At 39.9% G+C, this 18,919-nt stretch overlaps 1 protein-coding gene across 1 annotated transcript; it reads right to left on the reverse strand.

The window, feature by feature from the left end:
• Positions 1–9,765: 9,765 nt before the first annotated feature.
• Positions 9,766–16,933, reverse strand: LOC130915099 (gastrula zinc finger protein XlCGF57.1-like). The gene is made up of 3 exons (XM_057834838.1): positions 16,756–16,933; positions 16,377–16,493; positions 9,766–13,876 (listed from the first exon to the last, which is right to left on the reverse strand). The coding sequence occupies exons 2-3, from the start codon at positions 16,380–16,382 to the stop codon at positions 12,374–12,376; spliced, it is 1,509 nt and encodes a 502-aa protein (XP_057690821.1). The 5' UTR covers positions 16,383–16,493; positions 16,756–16,933; the 3' UTR covers positions 9,766–12,373.
• Between the last annotated feature and the right edge of the window lie 1,986 nt (positions 16,934–18,919).

An 18,919-nucleotide genomic window follows, 5' to 3' on the forward strand; every position in this document is an offset into this window, starting at 1 on the left:
TTGCACTCTGCTTTACTTCCTTTATGGTTCACGGTTGTCTTCCTGACTCTATGATGTCGGTGATGCTGGTCCCTGTCATCAAGGATAAAGCAGGGCAAGTAAGCAGCTCGGACAATTACAGACCTATCGCCCTTGCTAGTGTTCTCTCTAAAGTATTTGAACTCCTCATGCTGGAGAGAGTTAGTACATTAATAAACTCTTCAGATAACCAGTTTGGCTTTAAACCTAGGCATGGCACAGACATGTGTATTTATGTTTTAAAAGAATTGATCAACACCTATTTGAGGAAAAACTCGTCTATGTTTATGTGTTTTCTAGACGCTTCCAAAGCCTTTGATCGTGTAAATCACGGGAAGTTGTTTAGGAAATTAAGCCAAGCGGGGGTTCCCAATGACATCATAAGAATTCTTTTATATTGGTACACTCATCAAACTATGCAGGTTAAGTGGGACGGCTGTATGTCTGCCCCCTTCCAAGTTACCAATGGGGTCAGACAGGGGAGCATTTTGTCTCCAATTTTATTCAATTTTTATATGAATGACCTGTCAAAACTATTAAATAAGTGTAGAAATGGCTGCATGGTTGGTGGCTCGGTGGTCAACCATCTAATGTATGCAGATGATTGTGTGCTACTTAGCCCAAGCTCAGCAGGTCTACAGCAGCTACTCAATGTGTGTTCCGGGTATGGGGAGTTACACAACATTAAATACAATGAATCAAAGAGTGTCATTATGATTTTAAGAACCAAAGAGGACAAACGGTTGGTTTTCCCTAATTTTAAGTTGTCTGGTCAAGTTTTAAAGTCCTGTAGTCAGGTAAAATACCTTGGTCATCTGCTCACGGACACTCTGACTGACAACGAGGACATATTGCGACAGTGTCGCTCATTATATGTCCAAGCCAATGTTCTCTCTCGAAAATTTGGTCCATGCTCTGATGAGGTCAAGCTTGCCCTGTTCAAGGCTTATTGTACTCCCCTCTACACTGCGCATCTGTGGTCAAATTACACTAAGACAAGTTTTCAGAGACTGCAAGTGGCATACAATGATTCTTTGAGAATCTTGCTGAAAAGACCCAGATGGTGCAGTGCCTCTGAAATGTTTGTATCTGCTCGGGTGAATACTCTCCAGGCCCTTCTAAGGGTGCTAATGTTTAATTTTATTCAACGTTTAAAATGCTCTGAAAATGTGATTGTCTGGGGTCTGACAAACATTTTACATAGTTCTACTCGCTGCTTGTCACTGTTCGGGAAGCACTGGAATAGGTGCCTTTTAAAACTGGGCCAATAGATGGCCTAATTTTTGTATCACTGTAGTTTACCTTCTTTTATTGTTATGTTGTTTTTAGTTTTGTATGGTTTGTTCCCTTGTATTGTGTGGTTGTGGCTTGGACCTTGAGTCTGTTAATAAATTTATCTATCTATCTATCTATCTATCTATCTATATATATATATATATATAAATCAGATTAAAGTGTTATTTTATTTGATGTTGTTCACTGTTGAAACATTTATTACATTAAAGAAAAGTCTTTTTTGTTATTTCATATTTGATCACTCAAATCTCCTCTGCCATATCCCAAAAATGCGCGTCACCTTCTTGCTCATGAATCTCCATTTCCGATTGGCTCCTTTGCTGGGCTGTGGGATGGGCTGCGCTGTACCCCCCCCACCACCTCCCCGGGCTAGCTGGGTGGGAGTCGCGGCCTTGGCTTGGCGTCTGCGTGGCTGTTGCGTGCTTAGTGGGGCTCGCGTGCGGCGTGATGTGATTGGGGGCGCTCGGGTGGCGATTTGGAATTGGCGATGGGGCAACGTAGGGTCGGTCGCCAACAGGCTTACACTCACAAGGGATTCACACAATTACTGGGTTCTAGATCACAGAGCTGATTTGTGTCCACTCTACCCCTTTCAATCACTTAGCTTATAGACTCCCCACCCCTCTCCCCCTCTTTCCTGGTCAACAGGCCCCCCACATGGTGTCAACCGGAAATACATCTAGCTGACGATAGCACCAACATATTAGTAGTTAGTGTAGGCGAGGGGTGTCCAAACATTTTGCAAAGGGGGCCAGATTTGGTGCGGCAAAAATTTGGGGGGGGCGACCTTGACTGACGTCCTTTATGTCAAACAATATATTTAAGCAAATTTTAGCGATCCATTCTGTGTGTCACATTTGCTTTATTATTTTTTTTAATTAATAATTTCAACAATCTCGCAACTAACTTTTGTGGCGTTCTCTTTCGACTCTCGGGCTCTTGCGAAATACTGCTCCTGTGAAATTAAACTAGCTTCAAGTTGCTTCAATTTCTCGCTACGGATCTTCCCTGTAATCTTGTCGTACATGTCAGCGTATCTTGTTTGGTAATATCGCCTCACATTGAACTCTTTAAAAACAGCAACTGTCTTTTTGTAAATGAGGCATACAGTTGTTGCGTATTTTAGTGAAGAAACAGTCCAATTTCCACCTATCCTTGAAGTGTCGGCCGTCGCAGTCAACGTTCTTTTTTTTTTTTTTTGTTGATTGTCGCCATTTTAAAAAATTTGGAGTAACGGCTACACGGGGTAATGTTGCTTAGAGTGCTGCTGCCATTTCGTGGGTAAATGAGGAGCAGCATTTAGTGTGAAAGATACTTCATATGCTAGTAGCAGTACTGCTGACCAATTTATTAAGTCTGTGTGTGGGCCAGACGTTATTAATTTTATGACAGATGCTGGGGGCCGGATGAAATTTGTCCACGGGCCGCATTTGGCCCCCGGGCCGGACTTTGGACATGTCTGGTGTAGGCGTTCAATGTATTTCTTGTTGTGTTTTTCTTTCTTCTCGTGTTTTTTTTCTGTTCCCCCATAACCCCTTCCTGTTCGCTGCTTCGTCATAATAAACGAGGTATGTTGAATGGGAGTATGTCATACTCTCAGTGTGAAACATTAAAACAGTTCAGAGCAACCGAGTACTTAGACTTCCATTCTCTGTGTCAAACAGCTGAACAGGACAGGTTTAAAAAATAATAATAAAAAATGTTCACAAAAAAGGAAGTCAGAAATGAACAAAAACGTTGAATAATAATAACAATAAAAAGGTCAAGTAATTCTAGAACTCATCAGATTGGAAAATATTACAATGCACTCGACCAGGGGTCAGCAACCCGCGGCTCAAGAGCCACATGCGGTTCTTAAGCATTGCCGTAGTGGCTGGAGCTTTTTCAGAAATGTTGAAAAAAGGCAAAAGATGAGGACGGAAAATGTATATTTTGTGTTGTTTGTTTAGGAGAAAAAAATATGACACAAACATTCTTTTACTTCATTCATACTGTATGGAAGTTAAACGAGGCGGTATCGTACAACAGTAGTCACATTGTGTATCATTCTTTATAGGATGCACTTCAGGGAAAATTTAATCGTGGAGGCTCATTATCTATTTGTAGCCATCTTAGTCCTTTTGATAGTATGCTAATATAGATACATACAGCATGTATTACATTCATCATAAGGATAATAAAGGCTTTTAATTTTTGGTGGCTCCAGACATATTTGTTTTTTTGGTCCCATATGGCTCTTACAATATTTTGGGTTGCAGACCCATGCACGAGACTAATCTTCCCTGAAACTATTGAAGTGTTGTTGCTCCATTTGCAACAATAGGGAAGAGCAGCATCAATGTATTTCAAATGAACACAGTGAATAAGTAAAATAGCGAAATGCAGTAAGAAAGATATGGAACAGCCTCAACAGCAAGAGAAGTAGCCCAACTCATTCAAATAAAAGGTATCAAGAATATTGACTTGGTCTGGGGAAAAAAAGGACCTGCAAAATCATTGCTATATTTTTTTTCAAAAGCGAAATGGAGTTAGGAATTTTGAATACTTTTTCCATTGTAAATACGTGATAGAAATCTCAATATTTTCCCACACACTGCAATTGAAAGCTTATCCCCCAATGTTGCTCCTTATGTGCGATTCTCGATGTCCTTTGTGAGTGAATCTTTTCCCACAAACTGAGCAGAGAAAAGGCTTTTCTCCAGTGTGTGTGCTTATGTGTTTCTTTAAATTTCCCTTAGGGGTGAATCTTTTACCACAATCAAGGCCGAGTTATGCTTCCGCGTCAGACCTGCGCCGTCAAGGAAGACCTGATTTACGACACTGCGCCATAGCCTGACGTGTGCCTATTGAATTTTCAAACCCTAGCGTCACGTCGACGCATATGACGTGGCGGAAATGGACTGTGATTGGTCCTCAGGCTGTTGTTTCCGGTTCAGCGCGAAATCACCTCCGTTGTAGAATAGAATAAAAAATTATTTTTCTACACGCAAAAATGGACTAAGCCAACGGGAGTGTCATCGAAGAGGCAGTCTCATCAATACATCATAAAGATTGTCAAATGGCAAGGTCAGCGATTGAATAAAAAATGGAAGAACCACCGAGACGTGTGTGTTCGGAATCGAGTGGCCACGCGAAGCGGTGACCCAGTCGGCCAAACACTGCCAGCTTTTTATCACTTTATGTCGTATTTTTGGTTGGTTTGGCACTTCATCATTTATTGTGTACATATGTTTGCTGGGAGTCTGTGACTTTTTTACGGGTCACGCTTTGAGTATCTAAAGAATAAAACACAGGTTTGGTGCCAAAAGAGTTGTTTTGATGTTTATTTTTCAACAACAGACAGTTCACACACGATACATCACCACTGATGAGAATGCCTTGGTGCTTTTATGATAATATAAACATCAAGGCTTCCAATGCAGCTTGGGAAGTTCCACTGACGCCAGAAATCTGCTATGGCTTCCTACTGTCTGGTTGAAGAACACGGCCAACAAATCAGGCTGGAGGGCCTTGCAGATCTTGGACAAAACGCTGGATGCAGTGCTTGACGTCAATTTGAAGCTAGCAGCCACAGCTAGCTGGTTTCCACCCGAGGCTAGAACTCTCTATGCGGCATCAAAAGTTGGACAGACCGCCTCGAAACAGTCTTCTGCGTCGCCTGTGCCTCAACATTTGTAGGATGAACATTTATTCAACGTTGATGAGCTGAAGATCCACATTCAAGCGTTCCGTCTTGCATTTTTTTTTCTCCGTTAAACTAGACAATAGGAAGTCAACTAGGGCAGCAGCTATCGAATGTTTAAGTAATCGACAACAAATTCTATCGATTGAGTAATCGGATAATTTTTAATTTTTTTTTTTTTAGGTAAAGAGCAATTATAAATATACATGAGAAAACAAGACATTTCATCTAATATTGAACCATTTTCAGTCAATCAGTGTCTTTATTTTCGATGTACATTTTTGAAAACAGCCAACAATTGCATCTCAGATGTACTCTCGGATCATAGAAGCAATGCCTCACATCAAAGTAATCCGCCTTAGGTGCGCTATTTTCAGCTTGAACTCCTCAAGCTGAGTCCGATGGCTGGCTGGAGTCCTAGTGGCCATTGTTGAAATTCGCCCCCCCCGGCCCAGACGCACCCGCAGACAGCACCAACCAAAACAAGTGCCGCTCGGCTGACGCTGCCCCGCGTGCGCCCGCCAGGAAGGCCAAATCTTGCGCGTCCTCTTATTTTAACCCTTTGTATTGACTCCATGTTTCAAAAGCTTGAAGAACACTCACTGAAAACAGGTTGACAATTTATTCGTCGACAATGGTAAAAACAAGGCAAAAACAGACGACGGAGGGACAATTCTGGATCCAAAACAAGGCTATATGTTTCCGGGCAGAAAAAATCTGTCTTATCTCAGTGTCCAGTCTTTTTAAAGTCTTTGCTGAGGCGGGCCTTGTCGAAGGCGTTTCTGGGCGTTGCTTTTGGGTCATCCCCTCTGTGGCCGGTTTTGGGCGGCTTAGGTTCGTGCGCGGATTGGGACGCCCGCTATCAACTTTGCTGTCCGGGCTGGTTGTACTTGTTTTAGGACAAAGCGCTTTGTCCTTGGAGTTTGCTGGGAGAGCTGATTGCCAGAGTTGGTGTGTCAATCTTGTGATAAGACAGCATTGTGTATCTCTTCTATTTCTTCTCATTAAACTATGGTGTTCTATTTATTTTATATTAGTAGTGTAGTCCTACCGTAAATATGAAAATGATATTATTTCCTGATTAATTATATTACGTGTGTTAGAGTAATGCAAACAGTTAGACGGTGCCTACGAGAACCTGTACCATATTCAGAGGATGCGCTAGACTTTTTCGTTGTCTGTCATTTTGACTGACAGGGTCATAAAAATCTGGTCATAATCTATTTTTACCCGTCACTTAAATTTTTAAAATGATGATAATGACATTGTGGTGACCCTTTGTTTGGCATAATTCACCTTCCATACTTGTGTGTCCATTTGGCCGAGCGCGTTACCGGCTACGACAGTCACGTGACAGGGACACTTAAGGCTCAAACACACCAGCAACGTGAACGTCGCGTCAACGATCCCGCCGCGATAATGCACCAGTGACACTCGGCGTCAATTTCCATAGGACACGTTTCACGAGCAGCGCGTCTGTGGAGCGGCTCGATCGGTTCACGCGAGGATTGCAAGATTGCGCGAGAATAGCGGGTATTTAAAGGTAATAAAACAACAACACTTTGCCTATCAGACCCCGCGAATTGGCCAGCTTTCTTTTTGAAACAAGAAAAAAGTCATGTGCTAATGCAAAAAGCAATCCCAATGACAAAGATTTTAACATTTTTTTTCTTATGAACATTTTTCTAAGCTTTATTGATGTTTTTTCTCAAGTTAAAGCACCACGCAGGAATTAATTTAATTGTGTAGCAGGATTTGTGTATTATTCGTATTAATTGCAGGTGTTTTAGCTCATTTCAGTTTATTTTATTTATATAGTGAGTTACGATTGCATATTATTTTGAAAATCGACCGGATCCACCGTTTTTTTACACGAGTGACTTCCGGCCTGCCCGATCCTACCTAGTAGTATTGACGCAGGGGGGGGCTGTGTCTCGCGTCAAAAAACAAACTGCTGTTCTTTTCGCGTGCGTCGCGTTTAGCGCTTCTGGGACCCGTCTAACACGCGGACGCACTGCGACTGGTGTGCATTGGCTGATTGACTTTAACGGCTGCGTTTCGAAGCATAACCGCGGCGAGATCGTTGACGCGATGTTCACGTTGCTGGTGTGTTTGAACCTTTAAGAGCCGCGCGCGGTCCCCTCACTATCCACTCGCTCTCGCTATATGATTGGCCGAAGAGTCGAAATGCTCTCCCGTGAAATGCCTGTTTAAAAATGTTCCCGTTGTTACTTCTTGCATTCGCTTATAAGCGCCCATTTAAAAAGGAAAAGCGATGGATGATACTACACACACAGCGTATTATTAACAAATGTTAAAGTTGTATAATCATATAGCGAGAATAAGGACAAGCGCAGGCCCCCGCGAGGGGAAATTAATATTCTGTCCGAACAAGCTTAACAGAGAATCCACACCGTGCCATCACACATCAAGCAGATGAATATGTAACTTTTTCTCCGCAGTGACAAAAACAGCTGACTGTGGCCCCAGTATTAGGTAGCCTACCATATGTAGCATATGGAACAATGAAATTAACAGTTCACCTGCTGTGGCCTGAATGTAGTCTCACACTTTCCTCCTGGTGCGCATGGACTTGAATTGCGTGCCCGCTTGTGCAGTCCCTGTTTTTTCACCTCTTTTATCAACACCATCGTCGTTTTGGGGCTTTTTGAAGAAACTTCGGACACTCAGTTGCCTTGACATTTTTCAGAGTAAGGCCAACGACGTCACGCATCAAGAGAGACAATAGCTAATTAATATGCTCACTTGCAACCCTGTGGTCATGGGTGTGAATTGCAACCGGTCAAAATGACGGATGCACTTCAGTTTTTTCCGTCACCGTTTTAAAAAATCGGCCAACGACGGAAAATATTCGGTTAACGCGACCCCTGCATATGTATGTGTTAGACTATATATGTGTTAGACTAATGCAAACCATTATATTGTGTGTGCGATGACGGTACCTTTTTCCTTCACCATTATTCGTGATTCATCATGCTTTTATGCCATTGGCGTAATCACTGGTCACTCAAACATGTCGGAAGTAGCAGCGAAATTGGATCTTTGTGTCAGAATGATTCAACAGCGAAATTGGATCTTTGTGTCAGAATGATTCATTTAAAACGTTATACTTAAAAAAAAAAAAGTGCTTTCAAAACCTTTAGTACTTCAAATAAAAAAATGAGTTCAAAACTTTTTGCTCTCCATAAAAGTGAAACTTGAATAAAAAAACAAAACAAAACAAACAAAAAAAATATATATATTTCAAATAAAAAAAAATGTATAATTTTTTTAGGGAAGATTAATTTTATTTTTGAAAATGATTTTGATTGAAGCAACTTTTTCTGGGATTGAATGATTTAGTAACAAATGTCCTACCCATAATATGGCCCAAACAAAAAAGGTTTGCTTCAATCACAGAAAACAGTTTAAATGAAAAATTCAAGTCTCAAATATTTTATCGCATTCAAAAACTTTTCTTCTATGATGGAATTTTTAAAATTTTTCGACTGAAGTGATTTTTCTTTTGAAAATATTTTTTTTGTTTGAAGCAACTTATTTTTTGATTAAATAATAAAGGCCCAAATGCAAAACTACATTACTTCAATCAAAAAAGTTGTTCCAATCAAAAGAAAAAAATTCAATCAAAAAAAAAAAGTTTTCAAATGCATTTTTTTGAGTTTCAAATGTATTTTTTTTGCATTCAAACATTTTTTTTATTTAAGTGACTTTTTAAAATTGAAAATATATATTTTGATTGAAGCGACTTTTTTTTTTTTGACTGAATAATGACACAAATCTACCTCCATAGAAACCTAGCCCTCCGCAGGGCTAACATTACGTGAGCGAGTGACAGCGAGCGACATCTTATTTCTTAGTGTTGAGAATCTACTGCTTTAAGATGACGGCTGTTTACTAACGCCGCCCAGTCTGTCTTTCGCATCTAGTTCTATATAGATATGATATCTATGAGGCGCATCAGATGCTACCTGCTACTACCGTAGCATCATTCGGGCGTAGTTTTTATCAACGTCGGAGTAGTTTGTAGCGGCTGTCGGCTGCGGTAAGGTTTTTTTTTTTATTATTGCTTCTTCCTCTACGCACGTGACATCATCGCGTTGTCCCGCATTAAAAGTATTCCGGGCAAAACATGATGCTTAGACCTGGCAAAATTAAACGATTTCCCGAGGTGAATAAAATTACTCGGACCAGTTTTTAAACTCGAGTTGGTCGAGTATTCATTTCAGCTCTAAAGTCAACAAGCATGCCCCAAAACCTTACAAACATATCGCCACATCTGTCTAGTGGCTTGGTGGTGAATTACAGAGCAACGCATCACCTGGCTGGAGAACCATCAAATGTCGAATGACGTCGTAGTCACTGCGCAGTCACTGCAACGCGGGAGCATAGCTCAGGCTTAAGTGCAGAGAAAAGGCCTTTCTCCAATGTGGGTGCTTGTGTTTTTTTAAATTTCCCTTCTCGGTGAATCTTTTACCACAACAAGTATAGACAAAAGGCTTGTCTCTAGTGTGTGTACTAGGGATGTCCCAATCCAGGTTTTTGCACTTCCGATCCGATGCCGATATTGTTTTGCACTTCTGATCCGATACTGGCTGATACCGATACAGGCCTATCTGAGCATGTGTTAAAGTTTAAAGTTATTTAGCCTCCTTACTTAGTTGTCAAACTCATGTTGAAAAGAGTTTTAGTACTCTTGATAACAACTAGCCAGCTGAATTGGGTGAGTTTGAATAACACACAACGGTTGGTAACAAGAAACTGACCTGTTTATTCAGTGACAAACACAAAACATTATAAATAACAAATAGAAATGGCATAGTCAGTCAGTTTACAATATTATTTGCACGTTTTACTGTCTTAAAAAAGCAAAACGCACAAACAACCTCAGTGGAAAATCCCACAAACCCCCCCAAGCTATTAGATGCTTTTAATGTTTCGTGCATTAGTTACAATCATTGTATAAAAAGTCTCTCAGGTTTAAATAAATGTCTATTTCAGTATCAAGCAGGGGTCGCGTTAACCGAATATTTTCCGTCGTTGACCGGTTTTTTAAAACGGTGACAGAAAAAACTGAAGTCCATCCGTCATTTTGACAGGTTGCAATTCACACCCCAGACCACAGGGTGGCGAGTGAGCATATTAATTAGCTATTGTCTCTCTTGATGCGTGACGTCGTTGGCCTTACTCGGAAAAATGTCAAGACAACCGAGTGTCCGAAGTTTCTTCAAAAAGCCCCAAAACAACGATGGTGTTGATAAAAGAGGTGAAAAAAGAGGGACTGATGCAGTGGAGGATGACAACGAATCAAGTGTATCGCCGGTTCACCCCTCACTGCGGCGAGCAGTTGAAAACACCGCCAATTACCAGGAAGGGCAGAAATGGTAACACGGTGAAAGCGGCATAAAGCCAAAAAAGCGGACCAGACTAGCCAGAGTCTGAAATTATTTCAAGGAAAATATGGAGGGTGCCACCACTGTGTCAACTCTTTTTGCTAAGCTAAGCTCGCATACCACGGGAGCACGTCGGCTATGAACGAACACTTGACGCGCCGTCACCCAGGTGTATTTCGGAAGACAACAGGAAACAACAAGCTAGCGGATTGTAAGTCCATACAACTTTCTAACGATTTTTAAAAAAAAGAAGTTGCCTTTATGTGCGTCGTATCAACGTGCATTTTTATTTAATAATAATAATAATACATTAAAAATATATATACAGTATATATATAAAATGGAATTATATAATATTTTATTATTCTTAAATGTATTAGGATCATGGTCCCACTTGGGGGAAAAACAAAAAATATATGTAAATAAATATATATATATCCTGTATATACATAATACAATAAAAACATATATGGAAACACAGTACTGGCCTGCTTACTGTAATCCATGACTGCACTAATGTTAGTTACTTTATATTATAAAGTATTATTGTATTGTTGTGTATATACATATAGTGACTGCATCAAGATATATTCATTTTAAAAATTTAAGTGACGGGTAAAAATAGATTATGACCAGATTTTTATGACCCTGTCAGTCAAAATGACAGACAACGAAAAAGTCTAGCGCAACCTCTGGTATCAAGTTAAAATTTTAAAACAGCAAATAAAATATTCAAGTCCCCATTCTGTATCAGCAGCTTTAAACTACCGTACATTCAATTCATTTAATTTTGCGAATCAACTGTTAAAAGTTGTCAAAATTGCTCCCGTTATTCCATAATTTCCCTTCTGTCTACTTTCGACATGTGAAAGTTTTAAAACTGTTTTGAAGACAGATTCAAGTCAAGATTTTGTCGATTTAGGAGTATTTTAGATAAAAAGTTAATTAGGTTTGCTTGGAAGGTTCACAACAGCCTACTAGGGAAGTCTCCTGCTTTAAGATGGCGGCCGTTTACCCAATGTTGCTGACGCAGTCGTGTCTGTCGTTTTGCATCTAGTTCTATATACATATGATATCTATTATCTACAGTTAAACGATGTTGACGTAGTTTGTAGCAGCTGTCAGCAGCAGTCAGGTATTCTTGTTTTTTTATCCAGCGGCATGAGTTGAGCTAAAGCCGTGAGTTGAGCATTGGCATTACCCGGGTCTACGGCAAGCATGATGTTTACTCTCGGGACGCAATGCGGTCCGTTTCTCATCGCGCCGTGTATTAGTTCCGCTTTACTTGACATATTTCAATAATCGGAATTTGGATGTTTGTGAATTGTTCTCGAATCTTCCACGGCTGAATCGCTCTGCGTCTTTACTCACGAGAGATAATGGCTCGTCATCCAGAATGAATTCTTCGGCAATGACTCTTGTTATTCCCTGGGCTTTGGGACTGTCGAGTGCCAGTTTGTCACGCATAGCAAAAGTTTCTGCCAGTGTTAGTTGTGTAGGACCTTTCTTTTTGTCTTCGGTTTCCTTAACAAACTCCCTATATTGTTTGTGGTGGTATTTCGCTAAATGCTTGATCAGGTTGGTTGAATTAAAACTTCTTACAGCTTTACCACCACGCTTGACTTTATTGTGGCATATGTTGTGCTCTGCCTCTTCGTCTTTGTCGTCCTTTAAGGTGAAATGATCCCACACAGCTGACATTTTTACCGATAAAGTCTCTCGGTAAATTGGGAGACGGTAATGTAGTGTGTTGAAGGTGTGCCGTAAAATGCGGACCGGATTTTAGGGAAACCGAAGCAAAAACTGGAATGGATTATGTAAATTGAAGCACTGGAAAACCCGGACCGGACTTTTAAAAAAACTGGATTGGAAGTCTGGATCGGAATTTTTTTCGTGTCGGCCGATCCGATACCGATGCGCATTTTTTTGCCCATATCGGCATCCGATCCGACTCTGCTTTTCTAAATTAAATCTTCTGAGAAAATCTTTTATCGCGAAGTGTGCCGGTGAAAGGCTTGTCTCCAGTGTGTGTACTCTGATGCTTTTCTAAATGAGCCTTCTGAGAAAATCTTTTAACGCAAAGTGTGCAGGTGAAAGGCTTGTCTCTAGTGTGTGTACTCAGGTGCTTTTCTAAATTAGCCTTCTGAGAAAATCTTTTATAGCAAAGTGTGCAGGTGAAAGGCTTCTCTCCAGTGTGTGTGCGCTTATGTAAATCTAAATTAGCCTTCTGAGAAAATCTTTTACCGCAAAGTGTGCAGGTAAAAGGCTTCTCTCCAGTGTGTGTGCGCTTATGTATTTCTAATTTAATTTTCTCAGAAAATCTTTTATTGCAAAGTGTGCAGGCAAAAGGCTTCTCTTCAGCGTGTGTGCTTGCGTGTTTGTTCAATCCTCCCTTCTCGGTGAATCGTTTACCACAACGTGTGCAGACAAAAGGCTTTTCTTCAGTGTGTGCAGTACGCGTATGTCTCGTCAACTGATACTTTCGACCAAATCTTTCCACACATAGGGAGCAGGCGTAAGGCTTCTCCCCAGTGTGTGTTTGCATGTGTCTGGTCAACTGGGACTGAAAATAAAATCTTTTCTCACATAAGGAGCAGGCGAAAGGCTTCTCTCCAGTGTGTGTGTTTGCGTGTCTCTTTAAATTTCCCTTCTCGGCGAATCTTTTACCGCAACAAGTGCAGACAAAAGGCTTTTCTCCAGTGTGTGTACGCTTATGATTTTCTAAATGAGAGTTCCAAGAAAATCTTTGATCACAAAACGAGCAGGGAAAAGGTTTCTCAACCACGCATTCTTTTGTGTCCCCTTTCATTGATGACTCGTTTAAGAATTTTGAAGCATTTTGGTCAAAGTCATTATCTTCCTCATCAGTGTTAAAGTCAGAAGAGTGGGACGTTACATCGTCGCTGTCCGAAAGCGGAGCTAAGAGGCTGTCCGGTTGAGACACTCCTCCTCCTTTTGTTGTCAGGTGCTGAAAGGAGCTGTCACTCGAAGGTTTCGCTGCTCCGCTCTCTTTGTTTGGACCTTCATTTTCTTCACCCGCGCGTTCTTTTCTGTCTCTTTTCAGTGATGACTTTTTTAAGGATTTCGAACCATCAAAGTCTTTATCCTCATCATCTGTGTTAAAATCAGAAGAGTGTGACGTTACGTCGTCCCTGTCCGAGAGCGGGGCTAACAAACAGTCAGGTTGCGATCGTGCCTCTCCTTTTGCTGTCAGGTGTGGAAATGAGCTGTCGCTCGAAGGTTTCACTACACCGCTCTCTTTGCTTGGAACTTCGTTTTTTTCACTCTTTACACTGACAGTCATTGGAAACTTGGGGATTTCGTGTTCCTGTTCTTCTTCTTTAATGCTGGGGGTCTCTGGCTCCGCCTCCTGTTTGATGTACTGCATCTCCAACTCCGACTCCGGTTTGACGTGGAGGGGATCGTGCTTCTCAGGTTGAAGATCTTCTACAGGGATGTCTGTGGGACACTGGGTGAGAATTATTATTTTTTTTTTAATCACGTAATTTTCTCAAATCCAGCCTTTGTCTTGATTTTCATGTTGCATATTTTTCACCGACACAAAGTACCCATTAGCTGTACTAGATACAAGAGGTGGGAATCTTTGGGCACCTAAAGATACGATTACGATTCAGAGGCCCCCGATTCGATTATAAATCGATTATTGATTTTACCCCCTCGCGCTTTTAATCCGTTGTACAAAATTGTTAAAAAATCCTCTCAGGCTAAACCCAACTAATACTTCATTATCAAGTTAACAGTTAACAGTTAAAAACAGTAAATATTCAAGTCTCCATTCTGTATCAGCAGCTTTAAACTACATTCAATTAATTTAATGATGGGAATCAACCGTTAAAGTTGTTAAAATTGCTATCGTTATTCCATAATTTCCCTACTGTCTACTTTCGACATGTGAAAGTTTTAAAACTGTTTCTTCATTTAAAGACAGATTCAAGTCAAGATTTGGCCGATTTAGGAGTATTTTAGATGAAACGTTATTTAGGTTCGCGACAACAGAGCCTTCTAGAGAAGTCTACTGCTTTAAGATGGTGGCTGTTTACAACGCGGCAACTACTAAACGGCAAGTCTGTCATTTCGCATCTCGTTCTTTTTATATGTTTTAACACCGCCATCGTCTGTCATTTTGCATCTAGTTCTACATATATGAGATACCATGCCCTCCATAATTATTGGCACCCTGGTTAAGATGTGTTTTTTAGCTTCTATTTTTTTTTTAATTCAAATAATATGGGACCTTAATGGAAAAAAAGAGAAAAATCCAACCTTCAATACAAGTGCATTTATTCAGTGGGGGAAAAAAATCCCACATAAAGAAATAATTATTTGACATCAAATAATGTGTGTCACAATTATTAGCACCCCTGGTGTTCATACTTTGTACAACCCCCTTTTGCCAACAAAACAAGGTCTGGGGACTGGGATGGCCATGGGAGGAGCTTAATTTTGTGTCTGTTGTAAGAGTGTGACAATATCTCGATACAGCGATATATCGCGATATTTTGCAACCCGATCGGTTATCGATATGCTCCCGCCAAGCATCGATACTTTTATTTGACATATTGGCCATACAATGGAGTATGGATGCTGTAAACTGCTCAATGTTTGTTGAGCAATTCCTTGGCGGTCCACTGGGGGCGCTCAACAGTGTTCCAGGCTTGAACTGGGACCGTGTGCTTTGGTCAGATGATCATGAATGCTTTGAAATACCAGGGCATTTTAAATCAAAATCTGTTGCCCTCTGCCCGAAAGCTGAAGATGGGTCGTCACAGGGTGTGTCAGCAAGACAATGACCCTAAACATATGGCCAAATCTACACAGAAATGGTTCACCAGACACAAAATCAAGCTCCTCCAATGGCCATCTCAGTCCCCAGACCTTGTTTTGTTGGCAAAAGGGAGTTGTACAAAGTATTGACACCAGGGGTGCTAATAATTGTGACATATTATTTGATGTCAAATAATTATTTCTTTATGTGGGATTTTTTCCCCACTGAATAAATGCACTTGTTGGATTTTTCTCTTTTTTTCCATTAAGGTCCCATATTATTTGAATAAAAATAAAAATTATTAGAAGCTAAAACACATCTTAACCAGGGGTGCCAATAATTGTGACATATTATTTGATGTCAAATAATTATTTCTTTATGTGGGATTTTTTCCCCACTGAATAAATGCACTTGTTGGATTTTTCTCTTTTTTTCCCATTAAGGTTCCATATTATTTGAATAAAAATAAAAATTATGAGAAGCTAAAACACATTTTAACCAGGGGTGCCAATAATTACGAAGGGCACTGTATCTATGATAGACGTATGTGTCTAAGTTTGTAGCAACTAGCAACTGGGCGTTGTTTGAAGCAGCTGTTGGCCGCAGTCAGGTATTATTGTTTTTTTTATCTAGCGGCATGAATTATACATGATATTTACTCTCGGTCCGTTCCTATTTGCGTCCTGAAGACCGCGCTGACTGTGTTTTAGTTCAGCTTTACCTGGTATAATTCAATAAACGGAATTTGGATGTTTGTGAATCGTTCTCGAATCTTCCACAGCTTAATCGAGAATAATCTAAGAATCGAAAATTTCGCATGCCTCTACTAGAAACGCATAAAAAAAAAAAAGTTACTTTATTAATGCCATTGATGATGATATAATTGATAACTCATTAGCTGCCAATGACGGCACTAGACGTCCAAATCATTTTGACCTGGATGGGTGAACGAATTAACATCTACTCTAGCGGCACTGAAAGATGAGCATTCACAGCAAGTCTTTTGTGGGCATTTATTGGTTACTTCCTGTTAATTTTGAGTCACTTATATTCATTTGGGGGACGTTCTTGAGTCACTTCCTTTTCAGCAACCAAAAATCAACAAGTTGTTATCCGTCAATGCCCCATCATCATTAAGTCTGATATTGCATGAAGAGTAAAACAAGTAATGTCATAATCTTACTCCCATTTTCTTGTCTTTCAGTTGTTCGTCGTCACCTGGATTTCATCTCATGTTCCACGTCTCGACTCTTTGACTTGTTTAGGATTGCGTTAGCCTTCAGTCAGTATTTGGTGGCATCTTTAAAACAAGTCAAGAAGCGTCTTACACAATCAAAATTAATCACTCAAATGTTAAACGAGCAACACCGCTTAAAATAAAATTTACAAATCGAAGGTGGGATTAAGCCAAAGCAATCAGAATACGTTAACGTGTTTTAGCTAGCGAGCTAAAATAAACTAAATTAGGTGAGCCTGGGAAGCTTCAACATAAAGCCAAACGACTTCCACTTAGCTTTAAATTGGGACTTTTTAGTCCACTAAACTCTTACGTGGGTACTTACCAGATGAGAATACTTTGAAAGAGCTCGTTTGGTTCGGAGAAAAGTACAGGAAAGAACTGCAAACAAGGATGGGTACACAAACGTTGCGTCAAGTAAACCGGAAGTAAAAACTGAAACTTCAGTGTAATATGTTGAAACGTTTGGAACCAAAAGTGCTTCGATAACTGGACTCCAAAAATGTTTAATCAATCCGATGAATTTATCCGAATTTGGGTTATAACTATTAATAACTCAATTTTGAGGGCTCAGAACTTTTTTTTCGTAAATCTATACGTTTAAAGTTCGGTCTTTGTCCAACTTCCTGTCGTGCTTCCGCTGCACTTCTTCCATCAAGGAACAAAACAATGAACTCGCTTCATTTCAAAGCATTCAAGCTTTCCCAGGCTCGCTTGGTTGAGCTTTTCTCGCTAGCCACGATCCCTATTTATTCCAAAAGCACAAAAGAAGAAGAAAACGAGTAGAAGAGCTGTACATGGATGTGAAGAGAACGGCCAGGAGTGCTCGCTGTTGACAAAAAGCCTCCACTCAAAGCAGATTGGTTAACTTGATTTAAATATAATAAAATAATAGGGAATGGGACGTACTACGTCATTGTTTGGACGCGCCTCCATGCTGGCAATATGATTCACTTCCGGGTCGGCAGACTCAATGCGGATTGTAACGTGTGGTCGTGCTAAGCTAACTCTTTCGGTGTTTTAGAAAGAAATTATGGGTGTATATTGTTGTGTTACCGGGTGCAACAGCTTCTCCTACGACTAAAAAAAGGGCGAGGAAAACTGGACTCACTTTTCACCGTTTTCCTGCATGGAGGACCAAATATCAGATCACGAAGGCACGACTGATGGCTGGATTGCAGCGGTTCGTCGGAAAAGCATTTCTTATGATCATATTTCTGCTGGAATGAGAGTATTCCCCTCATCTCTACTCTTGTAAGTTGAACGATTTATCGGTTTTGGTTTCAATACGTTTTTTTTTTTGGTGTGTTTTTTTTTTTACTGTTGTGTAAATCTGCCTCGGTAGCAATGCTAACCTACTCCTCCTCACCTACCTGTTGTGTTACTAGGAAAACCTGCATATGAAATGCTGACAACACATCCCGATTGGTCACCATATCTCTTCTTGGGTTATTCTGAGGTCAAGCGCACCACATCGGAGCGTTATGAGAGGTTGGAAAGGCGAAGAGTGCACGCTGAAACTTCAGTTTGCTCTGCTCTTACAAACACGATCCCAAGTGTTGTTGTGAAAAGTCAATAAAATATGAATACCAAAACATGACTTGAACAACTTCTTGACAAACTGTAACTGCTTGTTGTTTACTTCAGGTCTTCATAATAAACAGGTGTAATAATTACAAAGTCAGGTGACTTAATTTTGTTATTCTATTTGGAATATGCATTGACAATTTTTGGACAGTGTTGTAGACAAGAACTGGGACTGATAAGTTGCAATAGATTTATTTCAAGTAATGCAATTTCTCCAATACGATATTTTAATTGACAGTTTAAAATCTTTAAATTAGTGCAAACAAGGCCCACCCTCTGACGGTGGCAGCAAATATTGTATAATTATAAGTAATACACAAATACAAGATCACAATAAACGTGTCTTTGTCAAAGCAGTTTAAAACACTATTTACTGGCCTTGGGTAAATTGCCAGACAGGATAAATATGTGCTTTAAAGTTCTTGCATTTCCATTTTAAGTATTGCAAGTACTAGTCTCCAACACAGTATTTGAACTGACAGTTTAAAATCCTTTTAGTACAAAATGGCCCACACTCTGGCAGGGGGCAGCAAATATTATAATACATAATACATTATAAAAAGCTATATACTATATAAATACAAGATCACAACAAAACCTGTATTTTTTCAAAGCAGTTAAAAAACATCCAGTGGCCTTAGGTAAATAAAGGTGTAAAAATATGTACTTTACAGTTCTTGCATTTCTATTTTAGGTATTGCAACTTTTCCAACACTATTTGAATTGACAGTCTAAAGTCTCCATAAGTGCAAATAAGAATATTATAATTTAAAAATAATAATAGAATATATAAATTCAACATTACAATGAAACGTGTCTTTGTCAAAGTGGTTTAAAAATAATAATAATAATACGTCACTGGCCATAGTTAAATAGCCAGGCAGAATAAAAATGTGCATTAC

The sequence above is a fragment of the Corythoichthys intestinalis genome, chromosome 1 (genome assembly GCF_030265065.1).
Source record: "Corythoichthys intestinalis isolate RoL2023-P3 chromosome 1, ASM3026506v1, whole genome shotgun sequence".
Taxonomy (NCBI): domain Eukaryota; kingdom Metazoa; phylum Chordata; class Actinopteri; order Syngnathiformes; family Syngnathidae; genus Corythoichthys; species Corythoichthys intestinalis.